The 24475-nt window shown below is 46.8% G+C and overlaps 1 protein-coding gene across 5 annotated transcripts in view; it reads right to left on the reverse strand.

The window, feature by feature from the left end:
- Positions 1 to 24475, reverse strand: part of ehbp1 (EH domain binding protein 1) — a 398936-nt gene that overhangs the window by 202590 nt on the left and 171871 nt on the right. For all 5 annotated transcript variants that reach the window (XM_072581599.1, XM_072581598.1, XM_072581595.1 and 2 more), the window contains 2 exons: positions 5567 to 5745; positions 4259 to 4307 (listed from right to left, as the gene is read on the reverse strand). In XM_072581599.1, the coding sequence (XP_072437700.1) occupies positions 4259 to 4307; positions 5567 to 5745 (228 nt within the window). The remainder of the gene's footprint in view (positions 1 to 4258; positions 4308 to 5566; positions 5746 to 24475) is intronic.

Genomic DNA, 24475 nt, shown 5'->3' on the forward strand with positions numbered 1-24475 from the left:
CCTACCCTTCACAAAATCGTGTTGACTATTTCAAATCAACTTATCCCTTTTGAGATAATTGTAAATTCTATCTCTTACAACTTTTACCAACACTTTACCCACAACCGAAGTAAGGCTCACTGCTCCATAATTACCAGGGTTGTCTCTACTCCCCTTCTTGAACAAGGGAACAACATTTGCTATCTTCCAGTCTTCTGGCACTATTCCTGTAGACAATGATGACATAAAGATCAAAGCCAAAGGCTCTGCAATCTCCTTCCTGGCTTCCCAGAGAATCCAAGGATAAATCCCATCCAGCTCAGGGGACTTATCTATTTTACCACTTACAGAATTTCTAACACCTCCTCCTCCTCCATGTGAACCTCAATCCCATCTAGTCTAGTAGCCTGTACCTCAGTATTCCCCTGGACAACATTGTCTTTTTCCAGTGTGATACTGATGAAAAATATTCATTTAGCACTTCTTCTATCTCCTTGGCTCCACACACAACTGTCCACTATTGACCTTGACTGGCCCTGTTCTTACTCCAGTCATTCTTTTATTCCTGGAATTCCTGTAGAAAGCCTTCGGGTTTTTCTTGATCCAATCTGCCAATGACTTCTCATGTCCCTCCTGGCTCATCTTAGTTCTTTCTTTCAGTCTTTCCTGGCTAGCTTGTAACTCTAAAGCATCCTAACTGAGCCTTCACATCTCATCCTAACAGAAGTCTTCTTCTTCCTCTTGACAAGAGATTCAACTTCTTTAGTAAACTGCGGCTCCCTTGCCCTACCACTTCCTCCTTGCCTGACAGGTATGTACTTATCAAGGACACACAGTACTGTTCCTTGAATAAGCTTCACATTTCAATTGTTAGAGTTGAAGTAACAGTTACATCAGCCATGATATTATTGTTTGGTGGAGCAAGTTCAAGGATCTGAATGGTCTACTCCTTTGTCTTATCCATATCTTCATAATCCTGTAAATGATTTAAATTAAACTATCAGAAGTCCTGGTGCTTTAAATGAATTATTCTGAAAAGTGTAGTATATAGAGTCCTAACTCTACATTCTAACCAGTGATGATACTGTGTTCACTTTTTTAAACATTCAAAATTTATCAACACACTCAGTTTAATTAATAAACAGTGTGGATCTCCAGAATTCTCAGTAATTTGCTTTGAGTGTTTAATTCACTGCTACTTGCCTTCTAGGATTATGCTCCTCAAACAAGTTCTGCTCTGGTCTCCAACAGGATATCTATTTGAATTTTTCATCTTGTTCACCTCCATTCCTTTCCATTTCTCTCTTGCCCTTTGATAATGAGTTTGGCAAAACCCACTTTTCTAAATCTCCTTCCCCAGTAACTGCCTCTGGTTCCAACACATCCCACATTGGTTTCAATTGAAGTTCTAAACTTCATGTTTCAAATCCACCCAGAATCATGGGCATCCCAGAGACACACAACACTCCTTGGACAGCTGATCTTGTTGCATCATGCAATCCACCCTTAATGCCATGTGTAACCACATGTACCCATGAAACCTCTCTCGCCATCAGCATCACTTCCCGCAGTCTCAAAGCTGTCCTGGGCACCAGTTCCATTTCATTCTTCATCTCATTAAACACTCTTCCACTTTCCTCTTCCCTTCACAGGTTAAGGAATATCTGTTCCAACAACACATAGGTACTGATGCCCCTCCCTTTCTCTCTGATCCCATTACTTCTTCTAACTGTCCTCTTGGAGTTCTGAAGAAGTCATATCGGATTTGAAATATTAACTTTGCTCCTCTGTCCACGTAAGCTGTACTATGGACCAGACCAAACTCCCTCAAAATATATCAAGGATGTAGCCTGGACCCTAACTTTTATCTCATTTAAAAGCAAGTTTAAGGTGCTGTGTGCCAGATGTAATTGGACTGGGGGTCAAACTACTGGGCTTTAAGCAAAATACACTTTATTTTTACACTACAGTTAAAATACAAAAAACGGAGTTGGTGTAACTTTAATTCTATTGATAGACTCTTCCAATATAGCAGCATCCCATAAACACACCCTTAGCAAAGGCAAATTCAGCAAAACAATGTTATTCTCATATGAAGTCTTCTCACTCTAATCCAGCAGAACGAAATGAAGAAAGAAACAGTCTAGAAGCAGAGAGAGACCTCAAGCTTTATGCAGCAGCAGAGAGAGAGCTGTATCTAGCAACTTCAACTCCAAAACCCCAACTTCAACAGCCGAAAGCAAAACTAAAACCCTGGGTCTGAGAGCGCCCAACTCTACCCACTCATGGATTTTTTTTGCCTACTTTTTTAAAAAATCCCAAAGTGTTTTTACTCCATTTTCCATGGAGCTATATTGCTTTCCAAACTACTAAGGGTCATAACTTAATAATTGCATGTATGTTTTTTACACTTAATTTTTATTGGTGTGTGTGGAGAAATTCCTCTTATGAATAATAATCTTAGGGTAATAGCACAGATTTATCTAACATTTTAAAAAATATGACAGAGATAAGGCGATCTAATTGAACCATACAAGATTTATACAGAACTCAACAGAATAAGGGTAGAACATTTCCCTGGCTTAGAGTGAAAGAAGTCTCAGGATAAGGGGACAGGCGATTTAAGATTGTGATGAGGAGGAATTTCCTCCCTCAGCGGGTGGTAAACGTTTGGAATTGTGGGGTAGAGGTTCGGTCATTCAGGCATTAAGACGAAGATCAACAGATTACTCCAGGTTAAAAATATCAAGGGATATGGGAATAGCATGGGAAAATGGAAGTGAGGTCAAAGATCAACCATGATCTTGTTGAATGGTTGAGCAGGCCTGAGGGGCTGAATAACTTATTCCTGCTACTAGTTCTGAAATTCCTATACATAATCTATCTATCATGTTTACAATAAGGGACAATGAATTTATATATGAAAAAAAATGAAGCCATCAAGGGAACTTAAAAATTACAAGTGTTTACATAGCTTTCCTTTAATTTTTTGATATGCTACATATTAAAGTTTAAAATTTTTCTGAAGATCTGTAGCTCGGGAGCTACATATAAAAGTTGCATATTTTTAGGAAACAAAGTGGAATTTTAGTTACATAAGTCCAAAATAAATATTTAGCAATTCAATTAAAATTTCTTCAGCCCACAATAATTATTAGAAGCACTTCTTTATTTTGAATTCTTGAAAGACATGAAAGAATGGTCACAAGTCCTTTTTAAAAAGCCTTGCGTTCTCCTTCTGCAAAACTCTAATACAGCAATGACAGGTTGATTGACAGACATCAATGCTGTCCATCAACAATAACTAAATATTTCTCAATTCACAATACACTAATATGCATCAGCCAAGATCAGATTACAAGTACATTCCACGTGCTTTCAAAAACAGACTGTAAGAAACAATTAGGATTTATAAATAATTTCATTTATTAATTGATATGCATCTGAGGCATTATTTAAACATGCATTTTCTTCTAGATTTCAATGAACTTAAACAGGGGTTATGATCTGACCTGGTATTGGCTGTCACATAACAGTCATTCCTTCAATTTAACCTTTACTGCCCTTGCAATGATCACCTGCAACTTCATTTTAACTGGTAAATGGAGAGAAGGCAGAAAGACTCTGGCCTCAAAGAAAGCATTCATTCATTTTGTGTTGTTGTGTTAATTGGTTAGGAGGAGGAGATGTCAGAAACTTTATGCATTTGCATAGTTACTATACACAGGCATTGTTCTCCATTTTGCATTCATTCCAAACAAGGGCAGTAGGGGTTATCAGTCAGAACTGTGAGAAGAGAGGAAATAAACCTGCAGGAAGCAACCAAGATACTCAATGCAGCTTTTAAACAAGAGGCAAAAGCACAAGGAAGAAGCCAGCTGCACAAAAGGAAAAATCTGTTTAAGACAGCTCTGAAAATAGCTCTGCCTCATTTAATGACTCACAGCACAAATAAAATTTATAGAAATCAGTAATGCAATGGACAGATGAAGGTTTCTGTTAAAGCTCTTTCTCACCTTAAAAAAAATCTGTTCCACAATCCATGGATGAAAGCCACAGCAAGGTATACTGTATTACAGAGACTTTCTTCCAGAAGATTTAAAACGTTTGTGACCAATGCAAACAGGAGTCGATAATGCATCAGATAAACCGCAGTGGAGATTACCTTCCGCAAGCAGCAATTATAACCTTACAAAACAACCTCACCTTCCAGGGATTACTAAAAGAGCACTGGTGAAACCAAAATTGCAGACATGTCATTTTCTGTGGTGGTTCTTACCTTTTTGTTGTTTTCTTTAATATCCTGAGGATTCAGAGATTTGTAGTCACTGGGGCGAGAGTTTGGTATGCGTGGGGAAGTGGGGGGGGGGGGCAGTGGTAGGGAAGAGAAAATGATGGGAAAACAATGAATAGTTAATACTCACTTCAAAAGAAACACATACAACATGAAAATATTGATAGCAATAATGATATTATATAACGAGCAGTGATTTCATTGTAAAGCAATCAACAAAACAAGCAGAGTGGAAAATAAAAGAAACCGCAGAATCAAATTTTTCCCCCAAAGCCTTTCCATCTACCAGTGAAGAGAAAACATGAACATCAAATGCGAGCCTTTTAAAACACATTTAACATGCAGTAATCCTTTATTGTCAGCACACAGATGGGGTACAGCTTATTGTCTTATCCATTTTAATAACAACATTTTATTTGTAAATTTTGAAGGACAATTTAAAACATTATTTTAGCAACACAAAGCCGAAGTGACAAAAAAGGGTTTCTCTTCCATCAGTAAAAAGGCAAACATTTTACACCATGGGGGCAAGGAAAGATGTGAGGATGAAATTTAAATTTAGTAGAGGTACAAAGCTGCTACACTCCCCCCAACCTATTAAGCTCCCTGCCCATTACACAACACGCCTGAGACAGTTGTTTCTGTTACATGCCCTGCCTAATACAGGCCCACTCAGTCACTTTATCACCTGTTACCGTATCTAAACCCATTACAGCCTCCTGCTTCAATACATGCCCTGCCCTTTACAATCTCACGCTGTTACATGTTCAGTGTAATCCATTACACATTCTTCAGAACACAGTCCCCGGTCTTTACACACCCCTCCCAATGCAGCCTGCTTTATTACACACTAGTGTGTTTCCAATTAAACCTGTTGGACTATAACCTGTTGTTGTGTGATTTTTAACTTTGCACACCCCAGTCCAACACCGGCATCTCCAAATCATTGTTACACACTGTGATTGATGCAGTTCTGTTCCATTACACGTCCTCCCTCTGCGCTATTACATCCCGCCCCATTTTCCCATGTGACCTTCAATCAACTATGTTCTATAACAGAAAGATTATCTGCAAACACCCAATATGCATGCTCTGGCAAAGTTGAATTTTACCCAACTTATTGGAAAGAAATAATACACAGATTCTGAGGAAGAGTCACCCGACCCGAAATGTTAACTTTGATTTCTCTTTAGAGATGCTACCGGACCTGCTGAGCTTTGTCAGCAACTTCTGTTTGTGTTTCTGATACACAGGTCAGTTTTTTATATTAGTCAAGCTACGTTCAACACTTACATCAAGTCTGACCGGAAATGATTTAGAATTGCACAGAAAGCTAGTCCATTTCTCCATGATGTCGTGAAATTTGTGATCTTCACTCCTCTGTAGTTTTTTGTTACTTCTTTACACCAGGCAAGCAGTGATTGAGTGGCGTTTGGCTTTTTCCCCAGAACAGGACTTGGGTTTGGGCTCGGCTAAGGAAAAAAACAGAATAATAAAAAAGTTACGAAAATTAACACTAATTGATCCAACTAGAAAGATTACAATTTTCTTATATCCGCCTCATTCTTCAATAATATTTAGTTTTTGCTAATCATTGTAAGAGATAATATTTATCCATCATCTAAATCCTATCTGCCGGCATTGATCTTGTAAAGCCAAGTCAGTATAGGTTACTAGGTATGTACACAGTAATAAGTCAAAAGCTATATGCAATGATACATTATGCCATTTGTGGGGTGAAGACCTCACATATTACCTCCTGTTACCTATAAAATAGCTAATATGTTTTGTAACCATTTGTAAACTACATAATGCAAAGATAAAGTAATGAAGATTCACCCATGCATTTTTTTTCCAGCCGATTTTTAACAATTTAAGTCACAATTCTTCATCTTTTAGGGAGAAAAATATATTGTCCACAAAGTGGAATTCTTGTGTTGAAACTTTTACTGTTGGTGTGCTATTAAATTTTACGCACATGTACTAAACAGAGTAGTATATAAATAACCAGTCAGATTTTCCATCAGAATTACACATAATATTATTCAGTATTTTAATTAATAACAGTTTAGGACTCCTACTGTAAAATACATATTCCAGATTTTAAAATTACATTTACTGCCTTCAATCAAAATTTCAGCATTTAAAGCTGAAACATGAAAACAAAATATCTGATATTATGCTTACAATTTATCATTTTCAAATTTTTCTTTTTAACAACACATTCTGCCAGACCTCTTGGTAAGGCAACCCTAAATTAATAATAGTATCTATGTCTCCAATTTTTTGAATGCAATAAAATATCTATTTATTAATCAAAAATGCACATAATGTAGTGCAAATCACTGCACCCATGATAAAACACTAATCATAGGTAGAAACATTAACAACTTAAATGTAATTATTGTTCCTCAGTGGATTTTAGAAAGAAAACCTTGCATTTCTATAATACATTTCAGGACCTGAGAATGTACTCAAATGATTTTGTATTGTACTTGCCGTTTAAGTATAGCAAACTCTGCAATCAATTTGCAGACAACAGCAAGCTCCCACAAACAGGAACGACTGGATAATCTAATGCTGTGATTTTATTGAGAAATAAGCTTTGGTCATTTAGCTAGGGACTTAATGCACAAAAATAGTTTCTAGGGTGGCACAGTAGCTCAGTGGTTAGCACTGCTGCCTCACAGCACCAGGGACCCAGGTTTGATTCCACCTTCAGGCAACTGTCTTTATGGAGTCTCCCTGTGTCTGCATGGGTCCACAAGTGTGCAGGTTAGTTGGATTAGCCATACTAAATTGCCCAAAGTATTCAAGGATGTGTATGTTGTGTGGATTAGCCATGGGAAATACAGGCTTACAGGGAGAGGGTAGTAGGGTGGATCTTGGTGGGATGTTCTTTGGAGTAACTGTGTGGATTCAATGGGCGAATGGCCTGCTTCCACATTGTATGGATTATATGATCATTTTATGAAATTGAATAAAACAAAATTATAATATTATAATAGAATCCTCGGACTAATTGTGAATGTTAACTACATGGTTTGAAATACGCTCTTTATAGATTGATTTCTCCATGAGTAAGACTTGTTGTCATAATTTGGTCATGAAAACAAAACCACTTTCAAATCAATATTTTATAAGACTGTTTCAAAAGAACGTGGATGTTTAATCAGAAACGTAATTCACATCTATGAAATCTGGTGTAGTGATTCAGAACAGCGCTTAAAGTAAATATCATAAATGCCTACTGTATCCATAAAACACAACAAACAGAAAATGTGTCAATTTAATAAAAGGTGACTATTAGAATATGATGAAGGTTGAGTATTAGAAAATGATTAAAAGGTTTTGAACCTTTATCATATCAGAAAGCTTAATTTCACTTTCCCATTTTATCTTCTCAGTACTGGTTAAATTTAAACAAGACTGCATTACAGTTGTTTGTCAAATACTATCAAGATGAAACAACCAGAATACTTTAATTGTTGAGTAAAAATATTCTTTCAGTGATTGTCATTTACTAATAAAAGATATGTAACATCTGCTGTGGTTGTGGGTATGTTTGTCAATGTAACATCTCCTATGGAGATACATTTTACTTTTACGTCTGTGGTAGTTTTTAAAATCAAATAGGAGTCTGATTGATTGGGTTGTTTTGGACATAAACCCCCTCATATGGCCAACAAGTGCTACTACAGGTATACTGCATCAGGGTGAAGTTGTATTCTTTTATAGTGAACTTAATGCACATCTGATCATCATATTTCCCACACTGAAGTACTTCTGGTCAGGCAGTTTTAACTTATTACTGTCAAACACTAGGTAAATAAAGAGTGCGACTAATTGTTCAGCTGTTGTGAATAATATGTCCCCAATGACTTAAAATAAGCAATGCTAATTCACTGAGTTGTATTGTTGCTTCATGTGCTTGCTGCAGTAAATATTCTATTAAGCATTTTAAATACATAGTTAATAAGGGAATCCTCTAACCAAACAAAAAAGGTTCTTTGCGTGGATTAGCAAGGTGACTAGTTTCGCTTTTTTTTGTAGTTTTTCAGGAGTTTTGTTGGGAATTTAGAATCGTGGGATTGGAGGTTAGGGCAGTTGAATGTTTCTACTGCAGAATGTGGAAGGTAAGGGTCACCACTAGTGTCCCTGCTGACTTCATCTGTGGGAAGTGTACTTAACTCCAGCTCCTCGGAAAGCACGTTAGGGAACTGGAGCTGGAGCTGAATGAACTTTGGATCATTTGAGAGTCAGAGGGAGTTATTGAGAGGAGTTACAGGGAGGTAGTCACACCTCATGTAAAAGAAGAAGGTAGATGAGTTACCATCAAGGGACAGAAAGGGAACTGGCAGACAGTGCAGGGATCCCCTATGGCCGTTCTCTCAACGAGTATACCGTTTTGGATACTGTTGTGGGGGGACAACCTACCAGGGGTAAGTAATGGGGCACAGGTCTCTGACACAGAGTCTGTCCTGTTGCTCAGAAGGGAAGGGGGAAGAGGAGCACAGCATTAGTCACTGGGGACTCCATAGTTAGGGGGACAGATACCAGGTTCTGTGGGAATGAGAGAGACTCATAGTTGGTGTGTTGCCTCCCACGTGCCAGGGTTCGTGATGTCACGGATCATGTTTTCGAGATCCTTGAGGGGGAGGGGGAGCAACTCCAAGTCTTGGTCCACATAGGCACCAACAACATTGGTAGGAAGAGAGATGGGGGTTTGAGGCAGAAATTCAGGGAGCTAGGGTGGAAGCTTAGAGCTAGGACAAACAGAGTTGTCGTCTCTAGCTTGTTGCCCATGCCACGTGCTAGCGAGGCGAGGAGAGAGAAAAGTTGAACACGTAGCTACAGGGATGATGCAGTAGGGTGGGTTTTGGTCTCCTGGATCATTGGGGCTCTTTCTGGGGGTGGTGGGACCTCTACAGGGTGGTCTTCACCTGAACCAGAGGGGTACCAATATCCTGGGGGGATATTTGCTAATGCTCTTTGGGTGCGTTTAAACTAATTCAGCAGGGGGATCAGAACTGAAATTGTAGTTCAAGTATACGGGAGGTTGAGAGTAGTGATGTCAGAACTAAGATTTCAAGATCGCATGAAGGCACCGGTGAGCAAGAAGTTGGCTTGAAGTGTATCTACTCCAATGCCAGGTGCATCCGGAATAAGGTGGGTGAATTTGCCTGGGATTTTGATGTTATGGCCATTTCAGAGACATGGGTAGAGCAGGGACATGAATGGTTGTTGCAGATTTAGATGTTTCAGTAAGAACAGAGAAAATCGCAAAGTGGGGGGGGGGGGGCACTGTTTTTCAAAGACAGTATTACGGTTGCAGAAAGGACGTTTGAGGACTTGTCTACTGAGGAAGTATGGTCTGAGATTAGAAACCAGAAAGGAAAGGTTACCCTGTTGGGAGTTTTCTATTGGCCTCCAAATAGTTCCAGAGATATAGGGGCTAGGATTGCAAGGATGATCTTCAATAGAAGCAAGAGTGACAGTGTAGTTGTTATGGGGACTTTAACTTTCCAAATATTGACTGGAAATACTATAGTTCAAATGTGAGTCATTTTTTTGTCCAATGTGTATAAGAGGGTTTCCTGAAACAGCATATAGACAGGCCAACAAGGGGTGAGGCCACATTGGATTTGGTACTGGGTAATGAACCTGGTCAGGTGTTAAGATTTGGACGTAAGTGAGCACTTTGATGATAGTGACCACAATTCAGTTATGTTTACTTTAGTAATGGAAAGGGATGGGTATATACTGCAGGGCAAGAGTTATAGCTGGGGGAAAGGCAATTACGATGCAATTAGGCAAGATTTAGGATGCAGAGGATGGGGAAGGAAACTGCAGGGGATGGGCACAATTGAAATGTAGAGCTTGTTCAAGGACCAGCTACTGCGGGATCCATGGTTTACTAAGGAAGTTGAATCTCTTGTCAAGAGGAAGAAGAAGGCTTATGTTAGGATGACATGTGATGGCTACATTAGGGCACTTGAGGATTACAAGTTAATCAGGAAAGACCTAAAGGGAGAGCTGAGAAGAGCCAGGAGGGGGCATGAGGAGTCTTTGGTAGATAGGATCAAGGAAAACCCTAAGACTTTCCAAAGGTATATCAGGAATAAAAGAATGACTAATGTAAGATTAGGGCCAATTGCACATAGTAGTGGGAAGTTGTGCGTGGATTCAGAGCAGATAGGGGAAGTGCTACATGAATACTTTTCATCAATATTCACACTAGAAAAAGACAATGTTGTCAAGGAGAATACTGAGATGCAGGCTACTAGACTAGATGGGATTGAGGTGCACAAGGAGGAACTGTTAGCAATTCTGGAAAGCATAAAATTAGACAAGTCCCTTGGGCCAGATGGGATTTATCCTGGGATTCTCTGGTAAGCAAGAGAGGAGACTGCCAAGCTTTCGGCTTTGATCTTCATGTCGTCATTGTCTACAGGAATAGTGCCAGAAGACTGGAGGATAGCAAATGTTGTTTTCTTGTTCAAGAAGGGGAGTAGAAACAACTCTGGAAATTATAGACCTGTGAGCCTTACTTTGGTTGTGGATATGGTGTTGGAAAAGTTATGAGATAGGATTTATAATCATCTAGAGAGGAATACGTTGATTAGGGATTGTCAACATGGTTTTGTGAAGAGTAGGTCGTGCTTCACAAACCTTATTGAGTTCTTTGAGAAGGTGACCAAACAGGTAGATGAGGGTAAAGTAGTTGATGTGGTGTATCTGGGCTTCAGTAAGGCATTTGATAAGGTTCCCCATGGTAGGCTATTGCATAAAATACGGAGGCATGGGATTGAAGGTGATTTAGCTGTTTAGATCAGAAATTGGTTAGCTGGAAGAAGACAGAGGGTTGGTGGTTGATGGGAAATGTTCATCCTGGAGTTGAGTTAATGGTGGGGTAGTGCAAGGATGTGTTTTGGGTATACTGTTGTTTCTCTTTTTTATAAATGACCTGGATGAGGGCATAGAAGGATGTGTTAATAAATTTGCAGATGACACTAAGATCAGTAGAGTTGTAGATAGTAATGAAGGATGTTGTAGGTTACAGAGAGACATAGATATGCTGCAGAGCTGGGCTGAGAGGTGGCAAATGGAGTTTAATGCCAAAACATGAGAGATGATTCACTTCAGAAGGAGTAACAGGAATGCAGAGTACTGGGCTAATGGTAAGATTCTTGGTAGTGTAGATGAGCAGAGAGATCTCGGTGTCCAGGTACATACAACCTTGAATGTTGCCACCCAGGCTGACAGGGTTGTTAAGAAGGCATATGGTGTGTTAGCTTTTGTTGGTAGAGGGTTTGAGTTTCAGAACCATGAAATCATGCTGAAGCTGTACAAAACTCTGTTGCGGCCACATTTGGAGTATTGCGTACAATTCTGGTGACCGCATTATAGGAATGATGTGGAAGCTTTGGAAAGGGTTCAGAGAAGATTTACTCAGGATGTTGTCTGGTATGGAGGGAAGGTTTTATGAGGAAATACTGAGGGCCTTGAGGCTGTTTTCATTAGAGAGAAGAAGGTTGAGAGGTGACTTAATTGAGACATATAAGATTATCAGAATGTTCGACAGGGTGGACAGTGAGAACCTTTTTCCTCAGATGGTGATGGCTAGCACAAGAGGACATAGCTTTAAATTGAGGGGTGTGAAGTGGGGTGATAAACCGCCCCGTGTTTACCATGGAGCAAGGCCCACATCGGGAGAGCCAGCAGTATCCATTTTAAAGCAAACAGTATTCATTCTAAAACAGCAGCTGCCAGCCCGACCACATGATCGGGAGAAGGGGCCCCAAAGACAGATCCGAATACACACCGGACCAGACACTAGTCAGGACTCCAGACAATGGTCATGACTCACAGATCGAAACCCACCTTATAATCTCGTCAAGGCTCCAACTGACACACACCCATAACCTGATCATGCAAAACAGTCCTACACAAAAGGCAAACACCAAACGAACAGGATGAATCTAACAGACACTTTGGAAGTAACAAAGGGGGGTGCTAGCCTCCAGCCCTCACGGAGAGACAAGCAGATAGCACCCGAACCCATTTACGTAAAGATAAACAGCACACCTTTTGTGTATGCTGCCGACTCTCCGAGGACGGCAGGAAGCTTGACATTCACACATACCCCAGCCATGATTGCCACCATTCACACTCATTCATACCCAATCTCCTACATCCTGATTCATGAAGTATATAACTTGTAACATCGCGCGGGGAACGAGAGAGCGATCGAGATTCGGACCTCGGTTGGTCTCCGCCGGTGTTAAACACTTTAATAAATTACCGATTGTCGAACTGCACTCTGGGCTCGGACTGAGATCATTTCATCCGCGCTAACAATTGGGGGCTCGTCCGGGATGAAGACGGCTGCTGGATCTCTGCGAAGGCTCTGGGTGAGTATCTTTACTCTTTTACCTCTCCCGTAAAAGTTCCCCAGAGCCCCGCAAGGGACTCCGCTGCCGGCCGTTATCCGAACGTGTGAACAGAGTGGGTCCGGCAGTCAGGTAACGATAGAGTACTCTGTAAGAGTGTGTGTGTGTGTGTGTGTGTGTGTGTGTGTGGGTGTGAGTGATCCTCCGCGGGTGGGTGATTGGGATCGCGAAGCACTGGTAAAGGTGTGCATGAGACCGTTTTGATTTTCGTTTACTGTCATTTATTGTTGACGTGTTTTAGTAACTGATGGACTGAATTTCCCTGGACCGACAATTTTAGGCACGAGACATCGACAGATTGACCCCCCTGTGTAAAACACCGACAAACAAAGACTTCCTGGATAACCTCTGCAGTGGGAGTTTAGGGGATCCCATTGTACGTTGAGCCCGGTTTTTATTTTGGCGCCATTCCTTGAGTCCGTGGTAGGGTCTGGAAGGCCTACGCGTGTGACAAGACGGGAAGTCCTCCAAACCAGCCCGACGAGCGGAGCCTCTGGGCCAAGCTTTCACCCATTGCCTCCGCAGACCCGGGTGGTGGCCTCTGTGGGATTAGCGCAGAGAGGTCTGAGTTCACGCCCCCACCCCCGCACACAGGCCCCTGGTTCACGCCCGGTGCTGGCGGGTACACACGGCCGCTGAACTTCAGACGGTGAAAGATTCACGGGGGTTTTTTTTTTAGGTTGCGCGCCCTGGTACAGGCCCGCGCCGCGCCCTTTTTATTTTATTTTTGTTTTTCTCGTGGTCTGCGCTCACGCTGTTTCCCCCCCTCCCTTGTACACGGGCTCCTGGTTCACGCCCGGTGTTCGCGGGGCACGCACGGTCGTTGGGCGTTAGGCAGTGAGAGTGAGACTCACAGTAACCTGGGGTCGCGCAATCGGGTATATACACACGCCCCATTTGTACCTAACCCACACCTGCCTTCGTCGACCCGGGGGCTAGGGTCCGATTACAGAGAGTGGGCTCCCCGACTGGGAGGTGAATAAGTTAGCGCCAGTTAAATCTCTTGCACTCCCACACTGGTAGTGTTGTCATTTCTAAGTCTTCTTTCCATTACGCCCGCTGCGCCCCACCCCCAACATGGCTGGCTGCACGGCAGGCGATTTAGAATGGGGGCCAGAAGGCTCCCTTACTCGTTTCATAGCCGACGAGATTAAAAAGGTCATCAAGGCTATGCTCCGATCGGGCTGGCGGCCCTACGACCCGCTGGATGCCCAACGGGAGTGGTGAGTCCGTCAGAAAAGGGATAGATACGAGAAAGCCTGCATCCTTGTGCTTCAGGCACATGTTAGGCTCGCTAGCAAGGTCCAACTATACGTGCAAGATAAGCAGAAACAAGCCTCAGAACACCTCGAAGCCCAGACGCTTGCCAACCGTACGATCCTACCAACATTATCTGAGCCTCCAAGCGCCCCGCCGTCCCCCACCTGGGACTGGAGGGGCTCGTGGACGACACAGGCCCCCGGGAATCAAACGCGAGTCTAGCTCGCGCCGCCCTGTTAAAGTTGAATATACCCCCGGGGGTGGGGAGAAGGGGAAACCAGCGTCCCAAACCCACAACCCCCACCTTAAAATGACATACGTCTCCTTAACCCCGGGTGATACCATGAAACTCCTGAACAGGCTCCCCACCCTCAAGCCCCGCCACAATAACGCTGAATTTTGGCAGCGGCTTAGGGAGATGCAGATCTGCCACAACCTCCACAATAGGGACGTGGCCGGTCTGGTCCGGACCAAACTCCCGGAGAACCTGTGGTCCAGGCTCCGATCTGTGCACCAGAATGGGTCCTGGTGCGCCGACCTCAGCGACAGCCATCGTGAGCAGGAGGCCGCCCTTGCAGACTTTAAGGCCGATGTCAGCGAGGCTCTCGGCCACACGCCGGTCGACTGGAATGCCATTGTGGCCGTCACCCAGAAACCCGGCAAGGGTGCTCAGGAATATGGGGCCCGTAAGTTCGAGGCCTTTCAGGCGCATAGCGGGATCCCCGATGCTGACCGGCAGAACCCCGCATTTATCCAACTATATAAGGACGGGTTAGGCCCCACACACCAGGCTGTCCTCTGGACAGGCCTGGTACCCTACGTCTCTTTCAAGGAGCTCGAGAATTGGGCCATGTCCCTCGATAACCAAGCCCTGGCCACCGTTGCGGCACTGTCGACACCCGGGCCGCTCGTTTGCTACCGCTGCAGACAGACGGGTCACTACAAGTCTAACTGCCCACTCTCATTCCAAAACCCCAGAGACCCCGACCCGGGTCAGCACCGGGGCCGTTCCCCACCGCGGCATGCCCACCGTCGGCGCCCCTCACACCCCAGCGAACAAGGAACCCCCAAGCAGGGAACCAACGGCGACCCACGGCCGCAAAAACCCCACAAACCCCGCAGCCCTAGTCCGAAGCCTTCCTCCCCCGACTGGGACCAGCTCAGTCGTGGACAGCTGCTTGAGCTCTTACAGCTACTCGCCCGGTGTAAGGACTGAGTAGCGTCGGCCCCCGCCAAGAGAGCCGACCCCCGTATCTGGGTTTCTGCATCGCTTGGGGGCCGCCGATGCAACATTTTGATAGATACGGGGGCGTCAGTCTCCCTCACCGACCTCGACCTCCCTTCCACCCATCACTCCATTTCCATCACGGGGGAGGGGGGAAGCTCGGTGGTGGCCCGCCGTAGCGAGGCCACCCTTCTGGAGATCGATGACATTCTACTCCCCGTCCACTTCTGGGTTTGCCCGAACTCGGAAGGGACAATCCTGGGCATTGACCTGCTGGGCGAACTGGGAGCGGTGGTGGACGCGTTCCACCGGCGCCTCCTATGGACGTCCCGCAAATCCCATAAGAGCGCCCTTGAGGGTAGATGGGTCCCCACTAGATCGGTCGCTGCACTCGCGCCCTGCGTCCCTATCACCCGGGACTGGACCGGAGACGGCACCTTCGGAACAGTCTGCCAGTTGGTCCCGGAGGTCTGGGCCACGAGCAAGCAGGACTGCGGCCTTGTCCGTTCCCCTCCCGAGCGGATACTCGGACCTGTACACCCCCCGCACTGACAGTACCCGATCAAACCCGAGGCGCTGCGCGCCGTAGAGATCATTGTGGCCAAACTCACCGGCCGCGGTGTCTTGCGACCCGCGGTGTCCACTACCAACTCCCCCATATGGCCAGTCCGTAAGCCGGATGGGAGCTATCGGCTCACCATCGATTATACAGCACTCAACCGGGTCACACCCAAAGAGCACCCCATTGTTGCCAGCCCGTCCACCATCTTTAACAGCCTAGAGCCTTCCCACCGGATCTTTACGGTCCTGGACATGGCAAACGGCTTCTGGTCCATCCCGCTGCACCGTGACTCTCAGGACAAGTTTGCCTTCACGCTGCGAGACAGGCAATACACATGGACCTGGCTGCCACAAGGCTTTCACAACAGCCCCAACATTTTCCACAGGGTCATGAGTCGGACTCTCGAGGAATGCGACCTATCCCCCTACTCCAGCACCCTCTTACAGTACATGGACGACCTCCTGATCGCGTCCACGGACGCGCGCTCACACCTGGGACCCCTGACCACCGTCCTGCGCACCCTCGCCCGGGCAGGTTTTAGAATCAGCCCCACAAAGGCCCAAATCGGCCTGGCCACAGTCCGATACCTGGGCCACGACATTAGCCAGGGTAGCAGGACCCTGCCACCCGATCGTAAGTCGGCCAATGCCACGGCCGGACACGGTCAGGGGAATCCGCCGCGTTATGGGCCTTTTCAACTACTGCCGCGCCTTCATAGCGCATTTCGCCACCATCGCTGAGCCCATCCAGCGCCTGGTGAAGGGGGTTAGGCCCGGGGCAGAGAGGGTGGAATGGGGCCCCGAGCAAGACGATGCCTACTCCAAGCTAAAAGCCCACCTCCTCAGTGCCCCGGCCCTGCGCCTTCCAGACCTCTCTAAGCCCTTTCACGTCTTTTATAGCCTGGAAGGGGGGTTCTATAGCGCCGTGGTCACCCAACTCTCCGGGGACTGCATGAAGCCCGTAGGGTACTACTCTACGAAGGAGTCCCCGGTCGTGAGGGGGATGCACCGCTGCGTGGCCGCACTGGACTGCGCCGCGTGGGTGGTCCGAGTGTGAGAGCCGGTCACCATGTCCGGTCAGATCATCCTGTACACCGGACACACTATAGTGGAGCTCCTGAATATGGGACGCCTTCGAACTGTCTCTGACGCCCGTAGGGCAACCTGGCAGGCAGTCCTCCTCCCCCGGGACCAATCCATTAGTATAGTTAGGGACACGGGAACGAACCCCGCGGACGGGATTATAACTGTAGGGGAACCCCACCACTGCCAGGCCGTCATGGATTCGGCTGAGGAGGACTATGTTGCCGATAGTCCTATCTCGGACCCCGACCTGGTCCTATACATTGACGGCTCAGGCCGGTTGGTTGAGGGGTCCTACCGGACGGGTTGGGCAGTGGTCGACGACACGGGGGCCACCCGAGAACCGGGGACATTAGATAGCGATACCTCAGCCCAAGTCGCGGAACTGGTCGCCCTCACGGCAGCGCTCCGCATGGGGGCGGGCAAGCGGGTGAATATTTTCACCGACAGCCAGTACGCTTTTGGGGTAATCCATGACTACATGACAGCATGGAGCCGCCGGGGTTTTGTCACGGCTGGCGGCGGCCAGATAAAACACGAGAACACAGTCCGTGACTTAGTGGCGGCAGCGCGCCTTCCCCTGCTCGCGGCCGTTGTAAAAATCAAGGCGCACCAGCGGGCCACCACCGCCGAACAGTTAGGGAACCATTGGGCCGACCAGGCCGCCAAGGCCACCACAGGTGCCCCTCTACCCCCCCATATGCGCTGCGCCTGTGAATGAAGTCCAGGACGTCAACGTGATACAACTACATCACGAGCCCGACCACGCAGGCTGGGAGGGGACCCTCGCGAGGCTGCAGACCGACTGGTGGTGGCCCGGACTTGGCCGTGACGTGGCCAAGCACTGCCGCCAGTGCATTGTCTGCGCCCAACATAACCCAGGGAGGCCCTTGCGCATTCCTATGGCCCACCAACCACAGCCCAAGGGGCCCTGGGAGAACCTCCAGGTCGACTTCACAGGACCCTTGCCTGCCAGCCGCGGCAAGAAGTACTGCCTGGTCATAGTCGACCACTTCACGCACTGGGTAGAGGCTTTCCCGACACGGGACTGCACATCAGCCCCTGTGGCCAGAATCCTGGCATTCGACATCTTTCCGCGATGGGGGGGTCCCCCTCCAGATTGACTCAGACCAGGGAACTCATTTCACGGGACGCGTGATGAAACTGGCCTGCTGTCTCCTGGGTATCAGGCAGCGCTTCCATGTCCCCTTCCACCCCCAGAGTTCGGGCATTGTTGAACACATGAACTGGACCCTCAAAGTGGCGATCGTGAAAGCGATCACCGAGACCGGTCAGGGCTGGGTGGACGTCCTGCCCTGCATTCTGATGCGCCTCAGAGCCACCCCAGGCCGTGCCACTGGCCTCACTCCCTTCGAACTCATGACGGGCAGGGCCATGCGACTACCCGAGACCGTCATCGAAGGGGCTGAGGACATGGCCCCACTTAGGGATAGGATGGCCCAGTACATCAGACAGCTAGACTCGCAGTTGCGGGCCCTCAGACAGGCCGCCCGCGATCAACAGGATATCAGGGACCAAACGAAACAGCAGCAACAACCGCCTCCCCAACCCCTCCCGGGCGTTAGGGACAAAGTCCTGGTCCAGGCCACCCCCGACCGGCTTGGCTTCGCCCCTCGGTGACTGGGGCCGCACGAGATCATCCTCACCAGCGACACCTGCGCCTGCATCGATATGAAGGGGAAGGGCAGGTGGAAACATTGGTCCCAACTTAAACCTTTCTCCAGGGCCCGACTGGACGGACGGCAAAGACTTAGTCTGTGGTCCCCGTCCTTAACCACACGAGGCCAATGTGTGGAGTGGCTGGAACATCGGCCCAGCCACCACCGACTTATTCCCCTGCTCACCCGCACTCCCCAACACGCCTGACGAGATTTTAACATTTTCTCCCCTGACAGCAACAGTGGTCCGGGGGGGGGGGCGCAGAACACATGTACGTTTACTGATCATACACCCTGATGAGGGTGTCTCTCTCTCTCTCTCTCCCTTTCTCTTTTCTTTCACAGATCATGTCCCACCGGTGCACCGTCCTCCACATCCTCCTCTTCGCCATAGGACTTGTGCCCTATTCCTCCGGAGCTTCAGACAACTTCTACCGCCATGGCGTTGCCTTCAACTCATCCAGTGCCACCTGCATCCCTGCGAGGGATAAGCCTGACGAGGTCGAAACATTTTTTAACGCCTGGCTGGAGGTCCTCCCGGACATACAGACAATCTGCCTACTCTGCACATCGGAACACGACCCATGACCAACCTGCCTACAACGTGCAGAGGCTATGGACCTGGGGGTGTGCATGTTTGGAACGATGTGCGCTATGCCAAACGACCTCACTTCGGCCCCGGCTTTCAACGCGTTCGCGATGCGGGACCTGTCCGTTTGCGGTTACTATGAACCAACCAATGCCGCCGTGATTTCTCTGTATTTGTGTTTCTCGGCCCCCCCAACCACACCACCAACAACCACAACTCCCGAAATACTACCATGCCCCTCTCTGAGGCCGGGGCCCGCGGGGGGACTGGTATTAAGGGAGGAGGGGGAAGTCCTTTATGATAACATCCCACACGAGGTCGTGCCCGTGCTGGTCAATATATCGGGCTTCCGGGTACCGGAATATTGCACAGCACAGGTACGCAGCCTATACACCATGATGGAAACAGAGGTGATAGAGAGGGCTATAGATGCCATGGGGGCAACCCACTATCGAACCGACATACACAACACACAACGACACAGACGGGACATTATCAGTGACGCCCTCACAGGACTCAACACAGGAACATCCGTGGTAAACTCCCTAGTTATCCAGGGCATTAACGAGAAAATCAAACAGCTAAAAGGGATGATGATAGACCTGTTAGCGAGATCCCTCACACACCAGGCAGAACAGGCATTTCTGGGGGAAGAGGAAGCACACCTTCAGCTCGACGGCATTGCAGTCCTGGAGACACATGCCCACACCATCAACCGCCTTATTGATCGGGAAAGGGAGAATACGGCTCACATTCAGGAGGGGCAGCTGTGCCATGTGTATGGCCTGTGGATGGTAGCTCAGATCTGACACAACCTGGATCAGATACAAAGGGGGGAAGTGCCCGACTGGATCGATAGCACCAAACTGGCCTCACTCGCAGGACGCTCCGGGACACTTGATAACCGGACCCTGAAGGGAATGACCCGGGTGTACCCGGTGATTCCTGACTGTGAGGTCAGTGAGGCAACGGGAGTCGGAATGGTCCTCCTGATCCCAGTGGTTACCCCGGGGTCTGGGACATTTCCCCTGTTCCACATCGAAAACATTGGAGTAATACGGGAAAACACCTCCCTCAAATATATTATGGCACGCGACACAGCCATCTCCCGAGACGGCGCTGTGTACGGGGTGCCGCTTGCAGGCTGCAAACAGCGAGGGGCAATCACAATCTGCCCCCACCCCTTACGGCGGAGTGAAACAGCGGAATGCGGGTTCAACCGTACACAGGGCTGCACCCTTAAGATCGAACCCACGGGCCCCCACTTCACTAGGGTGGGGTATGGTGGCAGGGGACAATATTGTGTCTCTACCCTTGAAACGTCCTTCTGGTTCAACGGACTACAATGCCCGATTCCCCAGCACGAGTTCTGCCTCACCCCTAGGCGCCCAGTGACGATTGGACAAGTCCATATCTCGGAGGTCCGACGTCAGGACCCCGAGTCTATACAGGCCGCCGACGAATTCAGGAACACCCTTAGGGAGTACTAGGAGCACGAACAAGCCCCCATCACACATTTGGCCGAGGTCTTGCGAGAACTTAGGACACAGGGGGGACACTCAGTAAAGCGATACCATCAATTACAAGCCCATATCAAAGACCTAGAGGAGGATGCAGAGAAAACTCTGCAGACCCAGGGCTGGGCACAGAGGGTTTGGAACTGGGGCCTGAATGTCAACATACACCCCTGGGTCAGAATCATCTCCCATGCCATCGTGGGGGTACAGTTACTGCTAGCTCTGGCCTGGCTCCTGGTGGCATGTCACTCATGCCGCCAACATAAGAAATGAAAGGCCAGAAAGGCCATGCTCCACGCTATGGACTCCCGGCGAGTAATCAGACACCACGAGCTCACGGGGCTCGAACTAATGTAACCATCTCCCAGGACTATCCAAAGGCCCCATGACTGCAGCATGACGGCCGGTGGAATGTACCGGGCGGGGTAACAGCTTTTAAGATGTCGGCTTCGAGGGTGTGGACGTGGCCAACCCCTTGCTGAAAGGGGGGACTGAAGGGGGGTGATAAACCGCCCTGTGTTTACCGTGGAGCAAGACCCACATCGGGAGAGCCAGCAGTATCCATTTTAAAGCAAACAGTATTCATTCTAAAACAGCAGCTGCCAGCCCGACCACATGATCGGGAGAAGGGGCCCCAAAGACAGATCCGAATACACACCGGACCAGACACTAGTCAGGACTCCAGACAATGGTCATGACTCACAGATCGAAACCCACCTTATAATCTCATCAAGGTTCCAACTGACACACACCCATAACCTGATCATGCAAAACAGTCCCACACAAAAGGCAAACGAACAGGATGAATCTAACAGACACTTTGGAAGTAACAAAGGGGGGTGCTAGCCTCCAGCCATCACGGAGAGACAAGCAGATAGCACCCGAACCCATTTACGTAAAGATAAACAGCACACCTTTTGTGTATGCTGCCGACTCTCCGAGGACTGCAGGAAGCTTGACATTCACACATACTCTAGCCATGATTGCCACCATTCACACTCATTCATACCCAATCTCCTACATCCTGACTCATGCAGGCTTGGACTGAGATCATTTCATCCGCGCTAACAGGTGATAGATATAGGATAGATGTCAGTGATAGTTTCTTTATTCAGAGAGTATTAAGGCTGTGGAACGCACTGCCTACAATAATAGAAGACTCGCCAACTTTAAGGGCATTTAAATGGTCATTGGACAGGCATATGGACAAGAATGGAATAGTGTAGGTTAGATGGGCTTCAGATTGGTTCCAAAGGTCGGCACAACATTGAGGGCCGAATGGCCTGTACTGCGCTGTTATGTTCTTTGTTCTTAAAACAACTGGCTAGTATCGGTCAATCCTGTTTTCAGCACATAGTGCTTTTTGTCTCAGTAAGACTACAGGTGCCTGGTTTGTTGCTATTAAACAGATTTCAATAATCTCACAATATTGTAATCATACTTTTCAAATACTTCCAAGGTCTCACCCCCTCCTTAAATGTGTAACCTCCTCCTCTAGCCTGACCAACCTTACAGATGTCTTCTCGCCTCCACTTCTAGCCCCTTGCAAAGTCCCAATTTTAATCACTTCACTTTCACCAGACTAATTTATTTTGAACAGCTCCAGCTCTTGTCAAACCTCATCAACCCATACTTGTTAATGAGTATCACAATTCTTTTTTTTCTTTTGAACAAAATATACACATTCACAAAAAAAACTACCAAAAGTAACTTTCCCTTGTTCAGTTCCTCTTTCCTTCTTGAAAACAAGAATTTGAAGCAGTAGACCATTCAGTCCATTTGAGCCCATTGTGCAGTTTAATAAGATCATAGCCGATCTGGTTGTGCCCTCAACATCATCTACTCATCTGCCCTGAAAGTATCTGTTTTTTGCTGGAGATTAATTTAATTTCAAACCATTCCCAGCTGCTCGCCCACTGATTATTCTGTACATGCGAGTTTTGATAAGCTATGACAGCAAGTTTTATCCTGCCCTGAACTGTATAGCACACAAAAACTCTTCCAATCAGGGGACATCAAAGAAGAATCAGGAGCCCTATTTCTCCTTGTGTAACCCTCTAGCTGCAAAAATGAATCCTGAATTCTTGTCCCAGCTGAAATCAGTTAATTCAGCACCATCCAGGGATCAATTTGCAGACGTTCCTCAATTGTACAGTTCAGTTATTAACTGGCAAACACACTTTACGTTAAAGGAGACAAACACAACCTATTCCAGAAGATAACCAAATGACCAATTCTGTGAACTTTTAGACTGTATTAAACACAACTATAGATTATGCTCTCAGACTGAGAAGGTATTTAGACTTCAATAGAATTAACAGAACAAATTGAACTGCACAATGTAATCTGTTAGCAAATGATTGATTACAGTATAACGCATTTCTTAACAAAATAATTTTGTTTCATATCACTTATAACAACAGAATTAATGTATTTTTACAGGATAAATGTTACAAAACTACTTTATGAGCAAGTATCAAAACTTTCTGCACTAAACTGTCTGCATCTGGACTCTGTCTAAGCACTGGCATACTCCCATTAATCCCAGGGAAATACCAGTACATTACTGAAGAAGCCCCGGTAAATATTGGCACAATATTTAAAAAATGCAGGGGGAATCTAAGATGGCGACGATCTGAGAAGATCACACTGCAGAGCTTCGCATCGCAGCAGGATGGTCCTTTAACCCACCCAACCCAGGTCTTCAGGATTTCTTGGGGCGTTGGAAAGATCGTGGAGCCCCAAGAAACATTTAAAGATTGACTTACCTGTATTTTCAGCTGTCCAGAAATGCCTAAAAAGGGAGGAGGAGCATCTGAGACCAGGCCTGCAGCTCAGCCTGCAGCAGCCTCAGAGCAGATTACTCTCCAGGACCTGGTGAACCAGCTCTCAAAATCTCGCGAGATGTTGGGGAAACAGATTGAAAAGTAGCTGGCTCCAGTCTCTCTCATGCTGCAGAAGCATGAGCAGCAGCTGGGAGACCTGGAGAAGAGGACGGATGAGGTGGAGCACAGGGTCACAGTGGTGGAAGCTGATGCCAGTTCATTCAAGGAAGAGATCCAAGCCCTGAAGACACAGGTTCGTAACTTGCGTGACCAAGTGGATGATCTTGAAAACAGGGGCAGGAAAAAAAACATTTGGATCATCGATCTGCCTGAGGGTAAGGAAGGTGAGCAGCCTGCGGAATTTGTTGAAGATTGGCTTCTGACATTCCTTGACTTCGAGACTGGCATGAGAGGATTGAAGATAGAGAGGGCTCACCGGGTCACAGCGTGGAGGTCGGGTCTGGGTCAACGCCCTCGTCCTTCCGTGGTGCGGTTCCATCATTACCGGGATAAGGAGAGAGTCATGGAGGCTTCCAGACTCCAGGGGAAGGATCCAAAGGCCCTAATTTACGAGGGGTCTAAGATCATGTTTTCTCAGGACGTTTCAGCGGCGGTGATCCAGAAACAAAAATCGTATTATGGTGTCAAGAGAAGACTGAAGGAGCTTGGGATTCAGTACTCCCCGAGATATCCGGCAGTGCTTCGGATCATCTCAGATGGATCTCTTTGACACATCGGAGAAGGCAAGAGACTTTGTGGACAAACTAACCTAATTTAAACAATTGTAGTATGTATAAATATTGTTGCTTGGGTATGCATTTATCATTCTGTAAAAGAAATGGAGGAAATCCAGTTGGAGCTTTGTTTATCCCCTTTTTTTTCCTCTATTGATAATAATTTGGTTCAAACTATGTCTGGCGGTGGTTAAGGTGTACATTTTAAATTTCTAAGTTAGGATGGGTGGGGTATTTATTCCCTTTTTTTTAATAAAAGAATGTTTTTTTATTCAT

Source organism: Chiloscyllium punctatum, chromosome 11 (genome assembly GCF_047496795.1).
Source record: "Chiloscyllium punctatum isolate Juve2018m chromosome 11, sChiPun1.3, whole genome shotgun sequence".
Classification (NCBI taxonomy): domain Eukaryota; kingdom Metazoa; phylum Chordata; class Chondrichthyes; order Orectolobiformes; family Hemiscylliidae; genus Chiloscyllium; species Chiloscyllium punctatum.